General features: G+C 38.6%; 1 protein-coding gene across 1 annotated transcript in view; it reads left to right on the top strand.

Annotated features, from left to right (window-relative positions):
* The window catches only part of SUCLG2 (succinate-CoA ligase GDP-forming subunit beta), a 273,815-nt gene that overhangs the window by 140,574 nt on the left and 108,111 nt on the right, over positions 1-25,130 (top strand). The window contains exons 6-8 of the mRNA XM_032867349.1: positions 856-945; positions 10,224-10,320; positions 23,507-23,668. Coding sequence (XP_032723240.1) covers positions 856-945; positions 10,224-10,320; positions 23,507-23,668 — 349 coding nt within the window. The remainder of the gene's footprint in view (positions 1-855; positions 946-10,223; positions 10,321-23,506; positions 23,669-25,130) is intronic.

The following is a 25,130-nucleotide window of genomic DNA, read 5'->3' as shown; positions in this document are numbered from 1 at the left end:
TTTTTTTTTTAAATTCTGAGTTCTTAATATAAAAAAAATCATGTTAGAAATTTTTACCAGAAAAAAAAGAAAAACAAATTTTTAGCAGAAGGATTCATTATTTCTTTTAGAAAATGATTTTGTTTCCTTTCAAAAAGTGAGAATTTTATTTCCTGAACCTCTTTGTTTAGATCAGGTACTGATATTCTGGTGGCTGGTATTAGGATGTTTTTCACCAATATCACATCTTTAGCTTAACTGCCTTGGAAGTTAAATTGAGACTTTACATGTTGGCTTACCAATAATGCCTAGCCATTTTCAAAATTAATGTGATTTAAACAAGCCAATCCATTTGTGAAGAGAATACATGAGATAGTGTATATGAAGAGCACTTTGTATCTTGGAGAGAATGGCGCTTTGTAGAGCTAAGGTATTATTAATAATTATCCTCATCAATAGACTATTTAAATCATATGGTAATATTTAACCTACATATAACAGGCTCTAAACTTAACAGCAATGTTAGGCAGGAAAACCTTACTTTGGAATCTTTCCAAAAAATGTCATAAAAATTAACTGACTAAATATTCGTCAGTGCCATCTGTATAGTAATTAAAAGTGAAAACTGGCATCCGATTGTCTTGTCAGCATGCCACCCTGAAGAATTATATAGTTTTTGGAAAGGCTGTTTTTTAGATGGTCTGCTAATTAAAACATACCCTATAGGCAGCTGCGGTAGCCCTGCTCAGAGATCTTTGGAAAGGTGCCACACTTTAATTACTCATTTTGCAAATAAATACTAAGCATTTTCTTTCAAGGTTGTGAATCTTTTCATTTGCCTGTCTGAATTTTCGTTCTTTGATTCATTTTTACTAGGAGCAAGTTGACATTATGGAAGGGGTAAAGGACAGCCAAGCTCAGCGGATGGCAGAAAATCTAGGCTTCCTTGGGCCCTTGAAAAACCAGGTACCTGAGTCTGTGGAGGCCACTGTGAATGACTTGTTTCAGAAAACATTTACTACCTTGCTTCCTTTCCTCTGATATCTGTGACTCCCAGGACACAGGATGATTTATTGTTTGACAGCTGTGCCCCCGTTGTTTATGACAAAGAACACTATTTCCCTTGTATGCCAGAACAGGATGCTGCTGAGATGTGTTCCTGTGTATGTGGGTATGTGGGCACGGGTGAGTGTTGCACACAGATACGTGCATTTTGCTGTGTGTGTCAGTCTCACACGCTGTGGGGTTAGTGCAGCCCAGGAATTAGACCAGGCCATGGAGGCTTAGACACACGGGCTTTCGAGTCAGGCAGACCTGAGTTTGAATCGAGCACTGCCTCCCAGCATGCGTGACTCTGCCTATCTAAACATTAGTGTCATCATCTGTGAAACGGGGCATATTGTCAGGATTGAGCACGCTGATGTGGGGAAGTGCTTATTCAGTACTGCAGAAAGGTCAGCTGTTGTTGTTACTAATAATACACATTACTTAACTAATTGCTATTCTTTCATAGCTAATGGGATTTGAGATGAATATTAATGGTCTGAAAGTGATATTTCACTGAAAACAGCTTAAATTATGCCAATTTAATAATTATACCCCTTGGCTTCAAAGACAGAAAAATTGTCCTCAGAGCTGTTGAGTGAGAGAATTTTTCTTGAGGATCATAGTCCTGCATTGCCCTTGGTCCAGCCTACGGAGCCTGATTGTATGTTTACATAAACAAGCTTCTTTGTCTCACAATTAAATCAGAACTTACTGGCTGTTTTTATTTTTATTTATTTATTTTTTTAGTTTTTTACAAGTAAGACGTGCTTTTATTATCGTGCATATTTACAAACTTGCTGGTTTGAATAACTGACATTGGTCCTCCCATCATCATATGAATGACGTCATTTTTCTGAATAGATCTGAGTATTTTTCAAATCTGTTTATACTTATCTCTCACTCCTGCCCTTGACATTTTTTTTAAATTTCTTTTCAGTGTAACAGAGTTTATTGTTTATGCACCACACCCAGTGTTCCATGCAATACATGCCCTCCATAATACCCACCACCAGGCTCCCCCAACCTCCCACCCCCCACCCCTTCAAAACCCTCAGATGGTTTTTCAGAGTCCATAGTGTCTCGTGGTTCATCTCCCCCTCTAATTTCCCTCAACTCCCTTCTCCTCTCCATCTCCCCATGTCCTCCATGTTATTTGTTATGCTCCACAAATAAGTGAAACCATATGATAATTGACTCTCTCTGCTTGACTTATTTCACTCAGCATAATCTCTTCCAGTCCCGTCCATGTTGCTACAAAAGTTGGGTATTCATCCTTTCTGATGGGGGCATAAAATACTCCATTGTATATATGGACCATGTCTTCTTTATCCATTCGTCTATTGAAGGGTATCTTGGTTCTTTCCACAGTTTGGCGACCGTGTTCATTGCTGCTATAAACATTGGGGTACAGATGGCCCTTCTTTTCACTCCATCTGTATCTTTGGGGTAAATACCCAGTAGTGCAATTGCAGGGTCATAGGGAAGCTCTATTTTTAATTTCTTAAGGAATCTCCACACTGTTTTCCAAAGTGGCTACACCAACTTGCCTTCCCACCAACAGTGTAAGAGGGTTCCTCTTTCTCCACATCCTCTCCAACACACGTTGTTTCCTGTCTTGCTAATTTTGGCCATTCTAACTGGTATAAGGTGGTATCTCAAAGTGGTTTTAATTTGAATCTCCCTGATGGCTAGTGATGATGAACATTTTTTTATGTGTCTGATAGCCATTTGTATGTCTTCATTGGAGAAGTGTCTGTTCATGTCTTCTGCCCATTTTTTGACATGATTATCTCTTTTGTGTGTGTTGAGTTTGAGAAGTTCTTTATAGATCCTGGATATCAGCCTTTAGTCTGTACTGTCATTTGCAAATATCTTCTCCCATTCTGTGGGTTGCCTCTTTGTTTTGTTGACTGTTTCCTTTGCTCTGCAGAAGCTTTTGATCTTGATGAAGTCCCAAAAGTTCATTTTCACTTTTGTTTCCTTTGCCTTCGGAGACATATCTTGAAAGAAGTTGCTGTGGCTGATATCGAAGAGGCTACTGCCTATGTTCTCCTCTATGATTCTGATGGATTCCCATCTCACGTTGAGGTCTTTTATCCATTTTGAGTTTATCTTTGTGTATGGTTAAGAGAATGGTTGAGTTTCATTCTTCTACATATAGCTGTCCAATTTTCCCAGCACCATTTATTGAAGAGACTGTCTTTTTTCCACTGTATACGGGCTGTTTTTAACTCCTACATGACTAAGAGAAACCACCTTAGTAACCCTAGGTCCTGTGTGTATGTATATGTGAGAGAGAGCGTGTACGTGTCAGAGTGTGTATGTGTGAGTGTGTATATGTTTCCCTCGGGCTCCAGATGGTTACAGAGCATTTCTTTTAATTTATTTGGGCAACATTCCTCTAAAAGAACAGATTTCAGGGGCATTGGGTGGCTCAGTCATTAAGCATCTGCCTTCGGCTCAGGTCATGATCCCAGGGTCCTGGGATGGAACCCTGCATGGGATCCTGGCTCAGCCGAAAGCCTGCTTCTCCCTCTCCCACTCCCCTTGCTTGTGTTTCCTCTCTTACTATGTCTCTCTCTGTCAAATAAATAAATAAAATCTTAAAAAAATAAAAAGAACAGATTTCACACTCTTCTCTTTCTGTCTTTAGTTTTTCTTTTGATTATTATATCTCTCAAAACTTAAGGGTGGCAATAAGGTAAGTCATACAAGGGTAAAGCAGAGACTTTCACAAATATGTGTGTTTAAATTAGGATAGCACTTACTTGAACCTGGGAGGAAAGACTCCCTTGGAAAGCAAAAAGTTCAAGATGGTAGAAGGGTCGGGAACATCTGGAACCAAAACTTAGTAGGAGAGAGAGCCAAGACTCGGTGGACAGGTAGAGGAACGAACTGTCATTCCCAGACTATCAAGGAGATGCCAAGTTAGTGACCTGCTGAAAGGAGGTTATGGTAGATTCTTGAGGATGGGCTGCAGGGTTGGATTCACCCCCTGAGAATGAGGTCACTAACTAGCTCAGCTGCTCACTGGACATTTATTGTGGGGTGTCTTGTGTAGGGGTGGTGGTCCCCAAGACCACTCTGCCATATGGTCACCATGTTCTAGCCACGCCGCTCTGCAGTCAGCTCCAGAATGTGCCTCATTGCCCCACTCTGCTCCTCCATATGCCTCTGCACATCTCTGTTTCTCTACTTATTTGCATTCATCTTTGCAGATCCTTACCTACACCACAGAAGGGACTTTGTCAGCCTTGCTCGCTGCTGCGTTGGCAGCAAAGTGCTTGGCAGATGCATTAGGTGCCCTAGAAACATTTGTCGTATGCATGAATAAATGCAACAGCACAGCCTGGATGTCCGCTTTGCACAGTCTCCTAGGGAGCTGGTGATGGGCAGCTTTAAGGGCAGGACAAAAAGTCTGCAGTGGGCAAATCCCCCGACACCATGGCTTGACAGCCCCGGAGGTGAACACAACAGAGAATTCTAGAAAAGGCACTAATGGTATTAGGTATCCCTGAAGATACTTTCTTCCCTCTACTGTAGTAAGAGAACTTTAAGAGTTATAGCTCTTAAATGCTTGAATCATGTTTCCTCAGTAGCCCAAACACTCTAGGTTTTAAATGAATTACCTGTGGAAGGACAATGAACATGCAAGTTCTCAGGGCTCATTAGGAACTATAATGTCATTGTATTTTTAACTGAATGTATCGAGGAAAGACATTTTTTCATTCATTTCTTCCCACCCCCCCGGTTTGTCACCCACTACATGAAAGGCTTTAAATCTTCATTTGCTCAGCAAAGTTGGAGCGAGCGCTGCCTGGGTGCTGCTGACTCTGCTGGACCCTGGGAAACAGAGATGATGAGAAATAGCCATTGTTCTCCAGGAGCTCACAGATCAGCGGACAGCTGCTCGCAGCAATTACAGGGAGAGGGAGTGTGAAGGACAGCAAGGATGATCTGTTGTAGGTGTGTTGCAATTTGTTTACCTGGAAGCTGATTATATTTGCACAGTAGAAAGGAGAATATATGTGTGCTGGAGTGGTACATTGGGAACCTCTGCTTTGGGAAGTGTTCTCAAGCCACAGGGGTCAGCGACATGTTCCAGAAAGCCAGTGTCCTGGAAGCAAAGGAAGCTCCCCAGAAGAGAAGACATTTAAATGAACAACAATTACTGATCCTTTGATCAAGAAATGGTATCTTTGAGGCCCCTCAGATTCAGTGTGACCTTGAAAGTCATTTAATTCTCATCAAGGACATGGTTTAGGCATCTGGAGGCAGAGCTCTTATGGATGAACAACTTATAACATGATCATTTTGTAAAGTTATTAATATCTTTCCTGTAACTCATGCCTGTTGTCTGTGAACACAAGATATTCACATTAGACTTAATAAAAACAACAAAAAATACCACCTTGCACAAAAACTACCACGTATGTGTTCCTGACAAAATTCATTTCAGCAAGAATTGGTTGAAAAGACTAAAGCCACAGGGAAGTTGAAAATGACTAAAAATTCACAGATTTCTCAAGTGTGTCTTAGTTGTACTCTATATTATTAATTTCTGAAAACACAGACACCATGAATTGCCAATATGCATCTTTATTTAGTATTTAAGCTGATTAAAAGATTTGATGGGTGCTGTTAATAAATAATTCACTAGTGCGTCTGAGAACGGTTTGTCCCCCTGGTTGGCTTTAAAAACTCTGTGAGTGTTGATGATATTAGTTCCTGGAATAAAACGAAAATATTTCTAAAATTTTTAACCTGCTAAAATGTTTTTGAAGGTACTTGTAAATTTGTCAGGGTTTTGTGCATATGGCTCAAAGGATAGTTGATTTAGGCATCTTAATTTTTTTAAATGCTTAACAAACAACCTTAAAATAACATTAATTGGTGGCAAAAGAAAAGAAAACAAATTTTCTGTATAGTGCGGTTTTGAACTGAGGAAGTAGGTGGCAGTAGGAAGCTGGCTGACTATAAGGTAAACAGCAGAATGTTTTCTTTGACTTGTGTTTAATTTATTTTAAAAATTTGAACATGTTTAGAAAGCTGGGGAGCTAACCTCAGCTTGCCCCAGGGCCTGCCATTTTCTATTATTACACCTGCTCAGACTGACACATTTTCCCTGCATAGCCTTTATAGCCATTCACTGGATGGCCTCTGGAATAAGGCACGTTCAGTCTCCAAGCTGGGCTTGTTCTCCCTTTTAGATGGTACAACACAGGGGCGCCTGGGTGGCTCAGAGGGTTAGAGCCTCTCTGCCTTCGGCTCAGGTCATGATCCCAGAGTCCTGGGATCGAGCTCCGCCTTGGGCTCTCTGTTCAGCGGGGAGCCTGCTTCCTCCTCTCTCTCTGCCTGCCTCTCTGCCTACTTGTGATCTCTGTCAAATAAATAAATAAATAAATAAATAAATTTTAAAAGAAGATTTAAAAAAATAAAAAATAAAAATAAATAGATGGTACAACACCGATTTTATAACACATTTCCCTTAGAGATCTTACAACACAAATCTAATCATGCTTCAGTCCTGCTCAAAAAAGTGTTTGGAGTCTGTCTTTGTATGGTAATAAATAGTTATAACGGTGAATATAAGCCAAATGCTGTGTTAGTGCACAATTAAAATGGCATTCATGTTTAGAAAATTCAGGTCTCATGGTAAGCTTGGTTGATAGAGGCTTCAGTTTTGAAGTGACCCAGGTATCCACTGACAAATGAATAGATAAACCAAGTGTGGTATGTACAATCAGTGGAAGGTTGTTCAGCCTTGAAAAAAAGGGAGGTTCTGACAAGGTGTGGATGAGGCTTGAGGGCAATATGCTAAGTGAAATTAGCCAGTTACAAAAAGATAAGTAAATGCATGATTCCATTTCTATGAGGTCCCTAGACTCATCAGAGGCCTAGTGACAGAATGTAGAATGGTGGCTGTCAGATCAGGGGAGGGGAGCATGGAGAGTTGTTATTTGATGGGTATAGCGTTTCAGCTTTGCAGGATGAAAACATTCTGGAGTTTTTCTGGTGACGCTGTGAATAGATTGGAGACTGCCAAAGTGTACACTTAAAAAAAAGATTGAGATCCTGCATTTCATAGTACGTGTATTTTAAAAAAGAAGAAAATTTTAAAGTAGTTGGGATAATATCTTGTATATGCATGCACCCAGAATTTTTTTTCCCATTTTAGGGTTTCTCCTTACTATTAATCATTGATTGAGCCAATATTTATTGTTGACTCCGTGCAGAGGCTATAGAGGTCCAGTTGGTGCCCCCATGCCCAGGACAGACAGTGTGCCTCTTTCATGTGGCTTACGTTGCAAGCTCATATCGATGGCCTAGAAAATCCCTAAAAATACAAACCTATTTTGCAGTGAGTGACTTATCAGCTTTACACTAGCTCAGATAAAATACATTTGGATAAAAAAAAAAGTAAACATGTAATAAGAGAAATCTTAGAGCATTTGAAAAAATTGGAAAATTGTTTTTCCACTCAGGGTGGGACCAGCCTTCTTAAAGTCTGACCAAAAGCTAGAAGCCGTGAAAGAAAAGAGTGACATTATTATTACCAGATTCCATGTGGCAGAATTAACAGACACACGGATGAAAGGCAAATGGTAAAGGAGAAAAATATTTGCAATTTATATGAGATGAAGAGCTAACTTCGACATGTAAAAACGCTTCTTATAACTCAGTGAAAAAGAAGACTAAAATGGCAACAGAAATGGGCAAAATTCGGAGGAAAGGAAATACAAATGTCTCTTAATAAAGAATATTGAATAAAGCTCAAATTCATTAATAGTACGAGCAGTTCCAATCAAAGATCTATATGAGATACCCACTCTTACCTGGCGTACTGGCAGAGATTGAGATAGCTGATGGTTGTGCATAGAAAAACAATTTCTCTGATACTGAGTTGCGGGCTGGGAAACTAGGAAGAGCTTCTACCAAGAATAATAAAATGATTTTTTATTACTTAAAATTTCCACACTCCTTTTTTGCTCCACTCTGGGTAATTTATCCTACAGATTTTCAATCACATGTATAACGCACATACAGAGACAGAAAAGGCTGCATTTTAAGTAATGTCAAAGGATTGGAAACCAAATGGCTATTGTTTAAGAGACAGGCTGAATGAATTATGATATATTCACATAAGGTATTATGTGGTCACTTATAAGAATAAGATCACTCTATTTGTGTTGCCGATGAAGGCTTTATAAAATCATATAAGTAAAGAAATAGGGGCACCTGGGTGGCTCAGTGGGTTAAAGCCTCTGCCTTCGGCTTGGGTTATGATCTCAGGGTCCTGGGATCGAGCCCTGCATCGGGGGTGGGGGGGTGTCTCTGCTCAGCAGGGAGCCTGCTTCCCCCTCTCTCTGCCTGCCTCTCTGCCTACTTGTGATCTCTGTCAGATGAATAAATAAAATCTTTAAAAAAATCATTTAAGTAAAGAAATAAGGTATAGAACCAAGTTTGTTTTTTTTTTTAAAAGGCAAATGGAGACTATGCCTATACCTGTCATTGAATCAGTGAGTATGATGTGTGTGTGTGTGTGTGTGTGTATGAATGATGGCTGCTGCAGGATGAGCCGCGGGGAGCTGTGTGGCCTGGGAGCCCAGAGAAGGTTTAGAGGGAGACTCTTGCATACCTCTGGATATAATATATCATGGACATATATTATCTAGGCAGAAAAAATCAATATTAAAAAAATATTCAATCTTACCCATTTTTTATGTTTGTCTATCTGTAGAGACCTGGATTCAAACTAGGATTTAGGAAAGTGAAGACAAAAATAAGTGAAGACAACATGAATTTCATTTCCAGGAGTTCTTCAGTCAATACTGGAACAAAGAAAGCTCTCTCAGTGTTCACCACAGTGGGACTTTGTTCTAGGGAATTGGTTAGACGGTGCGAAATTTCAGGGTTGAGAAATTTTGGGGTGGACCGAGAGGCAAGGTAGAGCGAAAGCGTAACAAATTGTTGCTCCCTGCATGCTGGCAAAGCAAAGTGAGGCAGTGGTTACTGCACCATGGGATACAGAAGGTAGAACCCCTGGTGGGTCTCTGGTGGTTGCTAAAGCCAGAGGAGAGGATGCTTCTGCAAGGCAGAAAGAGAGGGGTGGAAGGACCCTAGCTTTTCCCTTTCTCCCACCTCTCATCTCCTACCACTGCTTCCAGTTGGCTGAACTGAGCTGGAAGCCATCCAGCCCAGAAGCCTTGGAAACTCAGTCTACAAGTGTCAGCTCCCCTGATACCCAGAGTAGGGATGGGGAAAAGCCGGATCTGAGGGCAAAGATGCAGGGCTGGAACAATGAGCGAAAATATTGCCAAGGGAGAATGATGGCTAGACCAGAAGGTGGAGCCGAGAATGAAACTCGTGCCCAGCACTGAGCCATGGATGCAGAGCAGTACTGAGTTGCAGCACAGGCTGAGTTCTGTCTAGGTGTGAGCCTTCCAGGGTCCTGTCAAGCCCGCATTCATGATGACTTCCCCTTGCCTCACTTCACACAATGCCAGCATGCTGTGACGGATGCCATTCATAAAAGTTGGTTGAAGAGAATGAGGGAGTGAATTTCAAGCAGCAGGAAAAATGAAGTCAGGGCATAACATCAGGGAGACTCTGGATATTGTTGTTCTTTATGGTTTATGCCTTCAGGACAAACTGTTTAGTTTGAACTGTGCCGTTCCCTAACTCTACCATGTAGGACTTTCATCTTCCTGGCTTGCCGCAGTTTCCATTAGATACTCCATAATTGTCGTTTCCAGATTATAGGTTTGGACTGATGAATGTAATAACTATTTTATTCTAGCATAATAAGGAAAACATGGTCATTATAATCTCTCACAATTGTGTTTACCTTTTACTTAAAGGGAGCTTGTTTGTATTAATGATTGTGGCTCATACTGCAGCGTAGCTCAGCTAATAGGGACATGATGATTTACAAAAAGATTAACATTTTTAGACCAGACTGAAAATATTTTTGTTTTCCTGATAATGGTCTTTCCTGGTGTCTGGAGGAAAGTTGAGCAGTTCCTTCTAATGAATAGCAGTGGAAATTAAAATAATTGTGCTTTTCTCTTTTTCCCTTCAGAAAACCTTCCTGAACGTAAAGACATGACTTGTTATTTTTAAAGTTTCATTAATCCAGCAAAATAAATGTTCCTTTACTGCTTTGGTGTAATTTTATTATACTTGATCCCATTTAGGCTGCAGATCAAATTAAGAAGCTGTACAATCTCTTCCTGAAAATTGATGCAACTCAAGTGGAAGTGAATCCCTTTGGTGAAACCCCAGAAGGACAAGGTAACCAAAAAAAAAAAAAAGGAAAAAACAAACCCACCAGCAATAACAATAATAACAAATGAATATGATTATTTATGCAAACTATTAATTAAATTGGACAAAAGACTGTAGCAGCAGCTTTGCATTCATTTCATTAATTTACTTTCAGCTGTGGTCTCAGACGCTCCCATCCTGCAGTTGAACACGTCAGCCCTGGAGTTGGTTTGCGTCACCATGCCAGGCCTCAGGGGAAGCGCCTTCTTATTTTATTTAGAAACATCCATCCACCGACACTCACTTGTTTTTCCAGGGCCTTTCTTGCTTATACTGAGGTAAAATCCTGGGTAGGAACAGAAGCCTCTGCATTGGAGTGTAATGAATGCACCTGCTTTTAGGGAGCTGAAAATGCTTGAAAGCTGGTATTCGATAAGTTCCTATTAATTTGATAGTAAAAGCTTGTGAATGTATGTGTGTTTGGTGGTAGAGGGTGGGGTATCAGGTGGTTAGGACTGGGATACATGGAATGGAAGTTCCACGGACCTTATCTTTTTTAGCACATTTCACCCCCAGTGTCTTGTATGCTGTCTAGCATGTTGTGGGCCATCAGTGAATACAAATTTACCATTGGGTAAATTGGGTGATCTGCTCTGTGCAAGTACAACCAAGTTGCAGGCCAAGGCGGGCACAGTATGGTGCTTTACAAAGGGGACTGGGTTCAAATTTTGGACCTGCCGTATCCTGGCCTCAGACTTGGGCTAAGCCTTAGAGTTTGGTTTTTGTTTTGTTTTTAATCCAAAAGACTGGTAAAAATGATAACTGTCTTGTAGAGTGAAGTGACTGGTGTTTGTGTATACATTCAGTGTCAGGCACAAAACAGACCAGTCCCTGACATTAATAAGATATAGGTCTTCTTCTCAGGTAATCCAGGAAGAACACCCAACAAAAAAATGTTTAGGACCAGAGGGCTTCCCAGGTGAATCCTATCAAACCTTTAAATAATAGTTAATACCTATTTGTCTCAAACTATTCCAAAAATTAGAAAGGGAAGGAAGGTTTCCAAATTTATTCTGTGAGGCCCAGCACTACCTTGACACAAAAAACAGATGAAGATACCACCAAAAAAAAAAAAAACAAATTACAGGCTAATATCGCTGATGAACATAGATGCAAAAATCCTCAATAAAATACCAGAAAACCGAATTCAATAATATATTAAAAAGATCATTCACCATGATCAGTTGGGATTTATTCCTGGGACAGAAGAGTAGTTCAATATTTGTAAATTAAATAGTATGATACATCACATTAATAAGAGAAAGGATAAAAACCTTAAGATCATTTCAATAGATGCAGAAAAAGTACTTTGTACTTTGACAAAGTACAACATCCATTTATGGTAAAAACCCTCAACAAACTAGGTTTAGAGGGAACATATCTCAACATAATAAGATCATCTCTGAAAAACCCATAGCTAATAGCATACTCAGTGGTGGAAGATTGAGAGCTTTACCTATAAGATCAGGAACAAGACAAGGATGTCCTCTCACCAGTTTTATTCAACAGAGTACTGGAAGTCCTAGCCACAGCAATGAGGCAAAAATAAAGGAAATCCAGATTGGAAGGGAAGAAGTAAAACTTTCACTATTTGCAGATGACATGATAGATACACATAGAAAACCCAAATACGACTCCACCAAAAAATTGCTAGAACTGATAAAGGAATTCAGTAAAGTAGCAGGACATTAAATCAATATAGAGAAATCCATTGCATTCCTTTACACTGATAATGAAATGGCAGAAAGAGAAATTAAGAAAATAATTTTATTTATAATTGCACCAAATAGTAAAATACCTAGGAATGAATTTAACCAACAAGGTGAAAGGTCCTGTACTCAAAAAAAAACTACAAAACATTGGGGCACCTGGGTGGCTCAGTGGATTAAGCCGCTGCCTTCGGCTTAGGTCATGATCTCAGTGTCCTGGGATCAAGCCCCGCATCGGGCTCTCTGCTCATCGGGGAGCCTGCTTCTCCTTCTCTCTCTGCCTGACTCTCTGCCTACTTGTGATCTCTCTCTCTGTCAAAGAAATGAATAAAATCTTAAAAAAAAAAAAAAACCTACAAAACATTGTTGAATGAAGTTGAAGATGATACAAATAAATGGAAAAAGATATTCATTCCATGTTCATGAATTGGGACAACAAATATTGTTAAAATGTCCATATACCCAAAGCAATCTACAGATATAATGCAATTCCTATTAAAATACCAACAGCAATTTCAGGGTCATAGGGAAGTTCTATTTTTAATTTCTTGAGGAATCTCCACACTGTTCTCCAAAGAGGCTGCACCAACTTGCATTCCCACCAACAGTATAAGAGGGTTCCTCTTTCTCCACATCCCCTCCAACACATGTTGTTTCCTGTCTTGCTAATTTTGGCCATTCTAACTGGTGTAAGGTGATATCTCAATGTGGTTTTAATTTGAATCTCCCTGATGGCTAGTGATGATGAACATTTTTTCATGTGTCTGCCCTATGACCCTGCAATTGCACTACTGGGTATTTACCCCAAAGATACAGATGGAGTGAAAAGAAGGGCCATCTGTACCCCAATGTTTATAGCAGCAATGGCCACGGTTGCCAAACTGTGGAAAGAACCAAGATGCCCTTCAACGGACGAATGGATAAGGAAGATGTGGTCCATATACACTATGGAGTATTATGCCTCCATCAGAAAGGATGAATACCCAACTTTTGTAGCAACATGGACAGGACTGGAAGAGATTATGCTGAGTGAAATAAGTCAAGCAGAGAGAGTCAATGTCAATTATCATATGGTTTCACTTATTTGTGGAGCATAACAAATAGCATGGAGGACATGGGGAGTTAGGAGAAGGCATTTGGGGGAAATTGGAAGGGGACGTGAACAATGAGAGACTATGGACTCTGAAAAACAATCTGAAGGGTTTGAAGAGGTGGGGGGGTGGGAGGTTGGGGGAACCAGGTGGTGGGTATTAGAGAGGGCACGGACTGCATGGAGCACTGGGTGTGGTACAAAAACAATGAATACTGTTATGCTGAAAATAAATTAAAAAAAATGATTAAAAAAATACCAACAGCATTTTTCACAGAACTATAACAAATATTCCTAAAATTTGTATGGAGAAACAAAAGTCCTTAAATAGTCAAAACAATCTTGAAAAAGAACAAAACTGGAAGTATCACAATCCCAGATTTCCAGATATAACCCAAAGCTATAATAAATAAAACAATATGGCACTTGCACAAAAATAAATACACAGATCGATGGAACAGAAACCCATGATTATACAGTCAATTTATGACAAAGGAGGTAAGAAAATGCAATGGGAAGACAGTTTCTTCAACAAATGATGTTGGGAAAACCAGATAACTTCTATGCAAAAGAATGAAACTGGACCACAGTCTTACACCTTACACCAAAATAAGCTTGAAATAGGTTAAAAATCTAAATGTGATACCTGAAATCATAAAAATCCTAAAAAAGAGCCCATGAAGTAATTTCTCTGACATTGGCTGTAGCAACATTTTTCTAGATATGTCTCTTGAAGCAAGGGAAACAAAAGCCAAAATAAACTTTGGGACTGCATCAAAATGAAAAGCTTTTATACAGCAAGGGAAACCATCAACAAAACAAAAAGATAACCAATGAATGGGAGAAGATATTTGTAAATGATATATCTGATGAGGGGTTAATATCCAAAATATATAAAGTACTTATACAGCTCAACACCAATTAATAATGGGCAGAAGACATGAATAGACATTTTTCCAAAGAAGACATACAGATGGCCAACAGGCACACGAAAAGATGTTAAACATATTCTTCATCAGGCAAACAAATCAAAACCCCAAGGAGATATCGCTTCATACTTGTTAGAATGGCTAAAATAAAAAACATGAGAAATGTTTGTAAGGATGTGGAAAAAACCCCTGTGCACTCTTGGTGGGAGTGTAAGCTGGTGCAGCCACCATGGAAAACAGCATAGAGGTTATTCAGAATATTAAAAATAGAATTATCATGTGACCCAGGAATTCTATTACTGGATATTTATTTACCCAAAGAAAATGAAAGCACTAATTCAAAAATATATATGCACTCTTACATTCATTGCTCTATTATTCATGATAATCAAGATATATGGAAGCAACCCAAGTACCCATCTATAAATGAGTAGATTAAGAAGTGGTCTGTACACACACACACACACACACACACACACACACTCACACACACACACACACTGTAAAATATGACTCAGTCATAAAAATGAATGAAATCTTACCATTTGCAGCAACATGAATGGATCTAGAGTGTATCATGCTACGTAAAATAAGTCAGACTAAGACAAATACCGTATGATATCACTCATGTGGAATTTAAGATAGAAAACAAATAACAATAAAAAGGGGACAAACAAAATAGACACTTAAATACAGAGGACAAACTAGTGGTTGCCAGAGGGGAGGTCAGTGTATGTGTGTGTATGGGTGGTGATACATGAAATAGGTGAAGGGGATTGAGAGTCTGCTCACTGTGATGAGCACTGAGTAATGTATAGAACTGTCGAGTCACTGTTGTACACCTGAAACTAATATAACACTGTAAGCTATACTGGAAGTACAAAATGGGGACAATAATAATAGTACCTACCTTAGAAGATTGTTCTGAGAATAATTAATGTTCCTACAACAAGGCTTGGCAGATGGTAAGAGGTACAAAAGCATTAGCTATGATTATATAATTACATCTTTTTCTTCTGAAAATCAAATAAGATAATGGACATTGAAAGTAAAAACAAAAAAAAAGGTAAAACTTCATACAAAAATTAAGGCTTTGCTTAAAATTATAATCGTCACCAATTGCACTTGAACTAATGAAAGACAGTCCTGATCTTCTTCCATGAGTCTTGTGGCATTTCTAGTGGAGGCCTCTGTATTTGACTAATAAATTCTCCATTTTCATTTAAAAACAGTTAAATTAGGGGCAACTAGGTGGCTCAGCCTGTTAAGCATCTGCCTTCAGCTCAGGTCATGATCTCAGGGGCCTGGGATCAAGCCCCATGTCAGGCTCCTTACTCACTGGGGAGTCTGCTTCCCCCTCTGCCTGCTGGTGCTCTTGCTCCCTCGCATGAGCGCTCTCAAATGAATAAATTAAAAAAATTAAAAATTTTTTAAAAAAATTCAAACTAGATGATAGCTCTAAAAAAAGGGAGTAATCCAGAAAAGGTATGGATTTCAATCTATTTGTCTATTTTTTGTTTTTTGTTATTTTTTTTAATTTCAGGTTAGGACCGACGAATAGTAATGTTTAGGAAGCCATTGAAAATAATATATTTCATGGTTTGTACAAGTGACCACCAGATAAATATCTGTGGTAGGTTATTTGTAAGCATACTACCTTTTATTCATAAATATTTTAAAAATTCTGTTTGACTATAAAATCATTAGTACTTTATATAGAGAAGAAGTGAAGTGGAAGAAAACTGTTTTGAACTCGTATGACACATACTGTGATAAGCTTTTATATATATTCTTTCCTATTACTTGTAGCAATCCCAAAAAGTGTGGAGTTATTGTCTCCATTTTATAGAGGATTAAAAATTAATGTGACTCTTCCATAGGCATCCCATTACTGGAGCTGGGATTTGAACCTGTGTCTCTCTCAGTGCAGTGTGTGTTGATTTTCATATGCCAAACTGCTATTTTACCTTTTTTCTCTTAAACTAGTAAATTTTTTTTTAACGATTTTATTTATTTATTTGACAGAGATCACAAGTAGGCAGAGAGGCAGGCAGAGAGAGAGGGGGGAAGGGAAGCTGACTCTCCCTGACAAACGGAGAGCCCGACGTGGGGCTCGATCCCAGGACCCTGAGATCATGACCTGAGCTGAAGGCAGAGGCTTTAACCCACTGAGCCACCCAGGCGCCCCGCTAGTAATTTATTTTTATCAGAGTGATCTATACGTAGTTTCCAGCTAAGTAGAAATTAGTCAGAATTCATGCTGCATCGAGTGGCTATTAATTAAATCCAAGAAACAAAAGGGAGGGAAGTTGAGTATAAGTTCTTCAAAGTCATGGTTTGCTTTTCAAACTAGTATTCACAAGTGACCTGATTATTTCATATTTAAAAAGGAAATTCAGCCAAAAAATTGGTTAAAAGTCAGGCTGTAATACTACTTTCATCCAAACCTTTGGTAAATTGTCAGTCACAGACTGCAGTCTGATGCAGACAATAAGGGTGCAAGAAACTTGTCCTAGAATGTATTTGTAAAACCTCATCAAATCAGAAGTTTTCTTTTTAATTATCAAGAGAAAGGAAAATTCTTGAGCTTTTTTGAAGGAATCATCATAAAATACATTCTGTGTGTTCGGTTCATTAAAGCATAAGTCTTATGTGATATTTTTAAGAGCAAAATTATCTTTAGCTATTAATTTGTTCATTGTACCATAAAAGTTCAGCTATTGAATTATAATCACAATTAAATGAGTGTGTTGGTTTATAACTCTAATGAGCAGTTGTCAAATTAAACCCAATTAGGAAATGGTGATTAATGACCAAATGTATAAATTGATCTTCATCATTGTCACAATCCCCTAAAGCAATCCTTTATTTAGAAGCTGTAAAAAAAGTCATTTGTATCCTAACAGTATTAATAATCTTAATATTTATAATGTGAATATTTAAATTTTTTCCATTTAGATCAGTAGGAGCAGAGCATATAACATTTCACATTAAAATTTGATTTAATAATGACTTAATTTAGAAGTTTAAGGAGCTTGGCATCACACTAACCATTTTTACTTTATGGGGGTGCCTGGGTGGCTCAAAGGGTTAAGCCTCTGCCTTCGTCTCAGGTCATGATCCCAGGGTCCTGGGATCGAGCCCCGCATCGGGCTCTCTGTTCAGTGGGAGCCTGCTTGCCTTCCTCTCTCTCTCTCTGCCTGCCTCTCTGCCTACCTGTGATCTCTGTCTGTCAAATAAATAAATAAAATCTTTAAAAAAAATAAACATTTTTACTTTAAACTTCTCTATTGCAAAGCTTCTTTTTAAGAGAGTTTCTTCTGTTTTCCATTGTTTAATGAGGAATATTTTTTTTTTTAAATCCACGTGACTGGTCATATAGTTGCACAACAGATAATACTCAGTTGGATGAAGAACAACGATCTTGATAACATCTATGCTACTTGGTCACCTATGAGAAATTTTTAATATGGCGAAACAAATGCAGCCCCAGAATTATTTTTAACAATGTGATTAATAATTTGATTCAAAGAATATAATTTGGTACTATTGACTGTATGTAATTTAGTAACTGTTAGAATTATAATGGTTGTTAGTGACAAAAACCTAACATCAGTCTAGTTTTTGTTAAGAAGCTTCCAGGTCAGGTAAGGATACTTACTTTCTTCATATAACAGGGAGTGGGCTGGTTTAGGGCATGAAGCCCTGATCTTCTAGCCCGGTTGCCTCTGAATTGTTTTTTTTTGCCGGCCAGGCTTTCTGGAGGGACAGCTAAGATGGCTCCCATTTTTCATCATTCTCCTCCGGCAACCACGCAGCAATCTTTTCAAATGATTCTGATTGGCCCTACTTGGATTCCCTATTTAGGCCAGCCACTGAGCTGGAATCACATGTATAAGAGAAGACAGTTTCTCAGTGGAAAAAGGGATAGAGTCACATGTCTACCAGAATGGTCTACATTTTATTGAAATGAAAATAAGCTGTTAATTAAATAGTCAAAGAGAAATTAACTCTTTTCCTTGCTTGTCCAGTTGTGTTGCCAGAATTAATTCATTAAACGTGTGGCCAAGTTCTCCTTGCTCAGCAGGGATCCTACTTCTCCCTCTCCCACTCCCCTTGCTTGTGCTCAATCTCTCTCTCTTTGTCAAATAAATAAACAAAATCTTAAAAACAAAGACATGTGACCAAGTTAGAAGCAAGGTTTTCTTGGGGTGCCTGGCTAGCTCAGTCGGAAGAGCATGCGACTCTTGATCTCAGTCAGGTTCATGAGTTTGAGTCCCACATGGGGTGCAGAGATTACTTAAATAAATTTTTTTTTAAAAACCTTTAATTAAAGCAGGGTTTTCTTTATCATTATTTATCTACCTATCCGTTCATTCATCTGTTTTATAAGCCGCTGTGAGATTTTATGCTCTATTCCATTTCTTCCCACTTTCAGCCAGACTTGGTGTCTCTAAAATAGTGTTTCTCAATGAGGAGGGTAGATATATCGTCCCCTCAGGGGATGTTTGGCAGTGTCTACTGACTTTTTTTTTTTTTTTTGTATTGAGGTATAACTGACATATGGCATTATATTAGTTTCAGGTACACCGCACAGTGATTGCATGTGATCACAACACTGAGTCTCATTAATATCCATTTTTGTTTATCACAACTGGGTGTGCAGGATGCTACTTGCCTCTTGTGGGTGGAGGCCAGCGATGTTGCTAAACATCCTACAGTACACAGCACACCCCTATCCCCAGTAGATAATGATCTCACCTAACCTACCAGTAGTCCCAAGATTAAGAACTCCTGCTCAGCCCAAATCCATTCACCAAGTTATTGGAATGAAACCCAATTTAAAACAGTGACTACCTGGCCAAGACTCCATGAGAACTAAGGCTGAGTGATCCAAAGTTAACTCGCACATCAGATCCCTCTTGCTTCAGATTAATTTCCCTAAATAGCCACCCTGTTGCTTCGTGTTAGCAAGTGCCCATGTTGTTGGTGGGTGTTTCTCTCTGTTTCTCTCTTTATACACAAGACTCTATTTTCAAGAACATTTTCAGTTCTCTACCTTCACCCGAATCCCCCTCCCGCCTCACATCTATTTTCTCTTTTGCAGCAACTCAAAAAAAGTTCTAAAAAGTATACAACTCTTGGAACATCAATATTTAATGGAAAGTGGGACTAATTTGAAAGTATCAGCATTTTAAGGCCAGCACAGCAAGGTGCATTTCAATAGCATATTATGGTTATTTATCACAAATCAAATGCAGTACATTGCTTGAAGACAGATTATTTTTCAAACTAATTATGACAATCTTATTTCCTGCTGTTTTTATGTTTCTTTTATGTGTGAGTCTCCCCTCTGAAATATATTTTTCTTTTGTTTAATTCTGTAGCACATTCTTCTGTTAAAGCTCTAGGGTCAGAGGCTGCTAACTGCCAGTCAGGTTCTTCATCTAGGTTGGTGAATTAGCAGCTCACAGAATCCCACACCACTAAACAAAAAAACAAAACTCCCTATGAATATAAGTACCGCAGCTGTCTTTGATATTTGTTCAGAAGGAAAATTCATTTGTATAATCTATCAAGCATGTAACAATGTGCTTTTGATGGTGAAAATTGTTTTATAAATATTAATAGGTATGTTTTTTCATCCACTTTGTACACAGAATGCCTTTGTTTAAGGTGAATTTTGTATAGAATTGAGGTTTCATTAATGTGACATTGAATATCTTATGTCTGAACCAAGTTCAGACTCTGAAAAATACATTTTCGTGTAGTTTGTTGTTTTAATAAATGAAAAAGCTAAGGTTTGAGCAAGCAAGTTTATTTTATTGCCCCACTGTTGACATAGCCATCAATCCATTTGTAACACCCTCATTCTAAAAGTGTACTTGGACAGGTCTTACAGGGGGCAATAAGCATATAAGAGTGAATCGATATTCAAGGATTAATCTACTCCTTTTGTGCAAGCTGCAACTTTTTGTTTATTTCGTCCCTTATGCTCTTTTTATTTCATGCCATTAGATGCACTTTCCTAAGTTTCTCTTTCACTGTGACTATTACAACATGAGAAGTGTGACTTAGTAGGAATTGGCTGTCTTTTTTCTGTAAAGGACCATAGAGTCTCAATTATGAGTCATCTCTGCTGTTGCCTTGGGACAGCAGCCATAGAAATATGTAAACGAATGGACGTGGTTGTATTCCAATCCAACCCTATTTAGGAAAATAGACAGCAAGCTGTCCCAAGGACTATACTTTGCCACATCCGGACTGAGATTTTCATTTGGGGCTGTTTTGTACCAATCTTTAGCCACCCGGGCCTTATGGAAAGGTGTGGTGTGATTTGAGGGTCATCAAAGACATATCTTCCACCCTCAACCTTTAGGCTAAAATCTCCTTCTCGACCAGTCACACTGCCTGAAATGCTAACCCTAAAAATCCTTCCCATGGGAAATTCTTACATATTGTGAACTTGGCATTTCACTGAAAATCACAGGTAATCTGTACATCTGTAAACTCCAGGAGGCATTAGTTTAGATTCACTGTAAACAGAAGTCTAGGATTATAAGGGAATGGGACCAAGGACAGGTCATTTGTAGTATAGGACAAGGCTATGGCCTGGGCTGCAGCATTGGGAAGCTGAGTATAATGGCCAGTGTCTGGGGTGGTTTAATGGCCAGTGTCTGGGCTGCCGAGGGCTTTGCACGCAGTCCCCGCTTTGCACACCAACACTACGCGGTAGAAAATACTCTGGCTTTCATTTTATAGACCAGGCCGCTGGGCTTAAGAGAGGTGATGACAGCTACCTGACTCTAAAGTGTCCGAATTGTCGTTCATACCCAGGTGTGTTTGATGCCAGAGTTCACTAAGTGATGAAGTTCAAGGGAAAACATCCGGGTGATACAGCGTTATACACTGAGATACTAAGGCAGGAAAGCACTTTGTATGTTTGGGACTCCTTTGAAAATATTGAGCAGGTGTAACAAATATGTGTCTGAAGGAGTCCCTGTACCTCCTTAAGGTGTTTTACTCTCCCTGGGTTCCACCCGCAGAAAAAGATTAAGGCTTTGAGGGTGACAGTTCAGTTTTGGGTCACCCTTCTTAATTCCTGAGTCCCCTTGCTTCCTACATACATAGTGTCCGTTACTTCCCAAAGCACTAGGATATAACGTACACTGGCCTCGTTATGCCATTTAGTTTTCTTTACAAAGAGGGAACAACGGGCAAGGGGCCATTACAGAGAGGTCATTTATCCCACAAGTCTAATACCTGTAAGTGCACCTTGATTTCCACCGGTAGGCACCCCTTTTATCCTATATTACCATCTCTAAGCTCTGATTTAATTCTCAGGTTTCCCCCAAATAGTGCACTCATTTCTGTCCTCGGCATATACATCATACTGCAGGAAAAAGCGTCTTTTGTAAATCTGGCTTTGCGGAGGGTAGGTGGGGCTGCCTTCTGATCTTCGCATGCATATCTGTTAATTATGTTCTCTCAAGTAGCTTGGAACTGTAGTCTGTGTAAGGGGCAGAGGTCAGCCTGGACCTATTTTGATTTACTAGTTTATTGATCTTGACCAAGAATTCTTTCATTTGAAACTCTTCAGTCAGGAAGTCAATTTTATAGCCTTTGCCCATTTTGAAGGTGTCGGTTACAAGTAGTCTTGCCTGTGAGTAACGGAGAAGCTATAATTACTAATAAATTAATTAAAATTTATTTATAAACCTAGTGAAAGCCAAGAATGAAGTTGCTTTCCTATTGATTATTATACCAGTCATTAACTGCTGACAAAATGCCACTGTAGCAAGCAGAGAACGTTGGCCAATTCCTTTGGTAATTGTAGGATTCCATCATTAAGGTTGCAGTATTCTGGACAGTAAAAAAAACTCATTTGCTCCTTGTGTTCACAGTGTGTGGGTAAAGCGGTTGGACATTTTGTGGCAAGACTAAGGACTTTGGCAGACATTAACTTCTATATAAGATCCTCTCTTGCCAGTCAGTGCTACTTTAAATAATTTGTGGTTTGGATTTTTATTTATGCTAAGTATTCTTAGATGTTAAAATGCCAGTTCTGTATAGATTTGTACCAAAGTGCTTCATTTTTGTGGTAGAGATGCCCTTGTATAAAATCTCTAGAAAGGGTGTGTAACTCTAGGATGTTGTAATGTGACAGTATTTTCTCGTCATTGTAAGCAAATGGGATTAACAGACCACGGTCATTGCTTTTGAATGAATTATTCCAAGTTGCTTCTCTTCGAAGAAGGTGGCTTTCAGCCATGCTGGAGGAGAATGGGTCATTTCTCTAAAGTCTAAGTCAAAGATCCCTGTCTATCAATATCTGAAGTAGAGTAAAAGAAGGTTAGAATGGAATGTCATCATAGACACCTAATCCCCAAAGGGATATAATAAATGGGGTCAGATCCCAGAAACCTGCATATCACCCCTCCTCACTGCAATCTCTCCCTGAGAGTTCATATAGGAGATATCTTGTAAACCAAAGAAAACGCTCTTCTCTCGGTGCATCCGTATCACTCGGTTATTTTCAACTGTGTCCAGTGCTCTTGGCCATTGAGAGAGTGGGAGATTTCTACCTGCACCAGAGATGAGAGACAGTAGTGCTGGTAATGCCTGGCCAACTTCTACCATGTCTCATCTGTCTCAGTCTCTTAGTGTTTTATAACTTAGATCAAAAGAGTCATATCGTGTACACATCAGGCTGATGGTCCTAGTTTGAACTGACCCCAAAGGAAGTATATCAGCCAGTTTAGGGATTGTTTTTTCCATTTTCTAAATAAGAAAGCTGAGACCCAAAGAGGAAGTAGGTTATTATTATTATTTTTTTTTATCAAGTTACAGAATTACTTAAGGATCAAATAAAAAACTATTTGATTCTAACCCGGTATTCTTGGCACTAAATCTTTCAGAAATATTGGTGAGGATACTGATTAAATAGAATTTCTCTTTGTAGCAGAGGACAGTGGGTTTAAGCATTATTATCTAGTTTCTCTTTGCACAAAAGGTAAAAGCGATGATTAGTGGCTATATACTAAAAATAAGAAATGTAATAAAAATGGCAAATCAAAGCTGTATGTAGATGTGGCAGTCTATAGCTTTTATTTATTTTTTTGACAGCTTGTAACTTTTCATGGGTGACCACAACTTATATTATTATTTTATTAAACAGAGACCAACAGGTATAGGTTACTGTGCTCTTTTTTAGAATGTAATGAGAACAGGGACTATGCCCCCATATTTGTCCTTGTAGCCCAAAGCTTAAAATCAAGAAAGCTGTAACAGCTTCTCCTGTCCCTCTCCTGAGAGAAAAACGACAGAATCTTATTTTTCTTTCTTCTGTGCCTGCCAGCCTAGGGAACTAATTTGTATACCCTTAAGAGATATTCATGTTTGTGCCTTTTTTCCCCCTTATTTAGTTGTCTGTTTTGATGCAAAGATAAACTTTGATGACAATGCAGAATTCCGACAAAAGGACATATTTGCCATGGATGACAAATCAGAGAATGAACCCATTGAAAACGAAGCTGCCAAATATGATCTAAAATATATAGGACTGGATGGGAACATTGCCTGCTTTGGTAAGAATGTAGTTCTATCAAAGGCATGATTTGTGGATTTTTGCAGAATTTTAAGTAGTCCCGATTTCTGAACCTTTCTGAAATGGTATTTTCCAGTAGCCAGTGGAAATAAGAGTTTCTGTAGCCCAAAAGTCTTGGGAAACAGTTTCTGAGTTTCTTCCCAATGTTCATTTTGCCCAGTGGTCACTGGTTTAAAGCAGGGTTTCTCAAGTCTGACACTATTGACAATTAGGGTGGGAAAATTCTTTACAATGGGAGGCTGTCCTATACTTTGTGAGGTATTTGGCAGTGTCCCTGATCTTTATGTGCCACTGGGACACCTCCACCCCCCTTTGTTACAACCAGAGATGTCATGAAACACTGGCAAATATCTTCTGGTAAGCAAAATCACCCCAGCTGAGAAATACTATTTTAAAACATCTCAGTCAAATTTTGCTTAATAAAAATAAAAATCCTTGCTGCTCCAATCAGTTTTAATATGCTAGGAACTCTTCTGAAATTTGGTTTTAAGATAAAATTTCTCAGAGGAAGTAGAAGAGAACATATACTTGAATCATTATACTGTAGTTTCAGCTTTTATAATAACCAAATGATAAAATGTTTAATCCATTATCCAGTTTATTAATAAAACAATTGATTTTATCATACTCATCTAAATTTGTGAAAATGGCTTATTCAGCTGAGATAAGAATGAGCCTATAGAGGCAATACAATTTCTGTTATTGTCCACAGCTTATAGAGCTAAGATTTATACACATCTGTGTTTCTGGTGGAACCAATTCATTGCACTGGAAACTGAGGTCTTAATCTTAATGGAATTAAAATAAAAAAGATTTGTAGCTCATTAAACCAACAGGATTATTATATTCAGAATTGAACAGACCTCATCCAGTAGTCTGCTGAGCCATACAATAGAAAATGACATCTAATTACAAGTGATAACCAAAAGCTCTTGCTTTGTATCAGAATAATAACTGTAATGTACCAGATCACTCACATTGTTCTGATCTTGATAAGCTAATGTGCTTTCAATATTTGTAGGCATTTAGAAAGGAGAATGATATAATGGTGTGTTTAGAACAAATTAAATACAGATTCTTTGTAGCGTCTGTGGGAGTATGCATGATTTGACCAAGTTAGCAGCCTCAAAAGCGACGATTAACACATTTCAAATTGTTTTAAGATCGTATATAAACCATTTTTATTGTAGTCACCTGAACTTAATTAAATTAGTCACAGTTCACAGGATTGTCTGGGGAATTCAAGGGTCAGAAAAAGTGAAGTATATTTTACCTTGAGAGTTTCTGCTATGTTCAGGAGGTCTGCTTTTTTTTTTTTTTCCCCTTTCTAACCTGAGGAAAATAATTTCATGTAATTAAGTATAAGAAGCCAAAGAAGTACAACTGGTCAATAAAACTCAGCTCTGGAAAATAAGAATTGCAGTGTTAAAACTCTTTATTTA

The sequence above is a fragment of the Lontra canadensis genome, unplaced genomic scaffold (genome assembly GCF_010015895.1).
Source record: "Lontra canadensis isolate GAN:19392208 unplaced genomic scaffold, GSC_riverotter_1.0 scaffold34, whole genome shotgun sequence".
Classification (NCBI taxonomy): domain Eukaryota; kingdom Metazoa; phylum Chordata; class Mammalia; order Carnivora; family Mustelidae; genus Lontra; species Lontra canadensis.
This window is presented reverse-complemented; position numbering and strand designations above follow the sequence as displayed.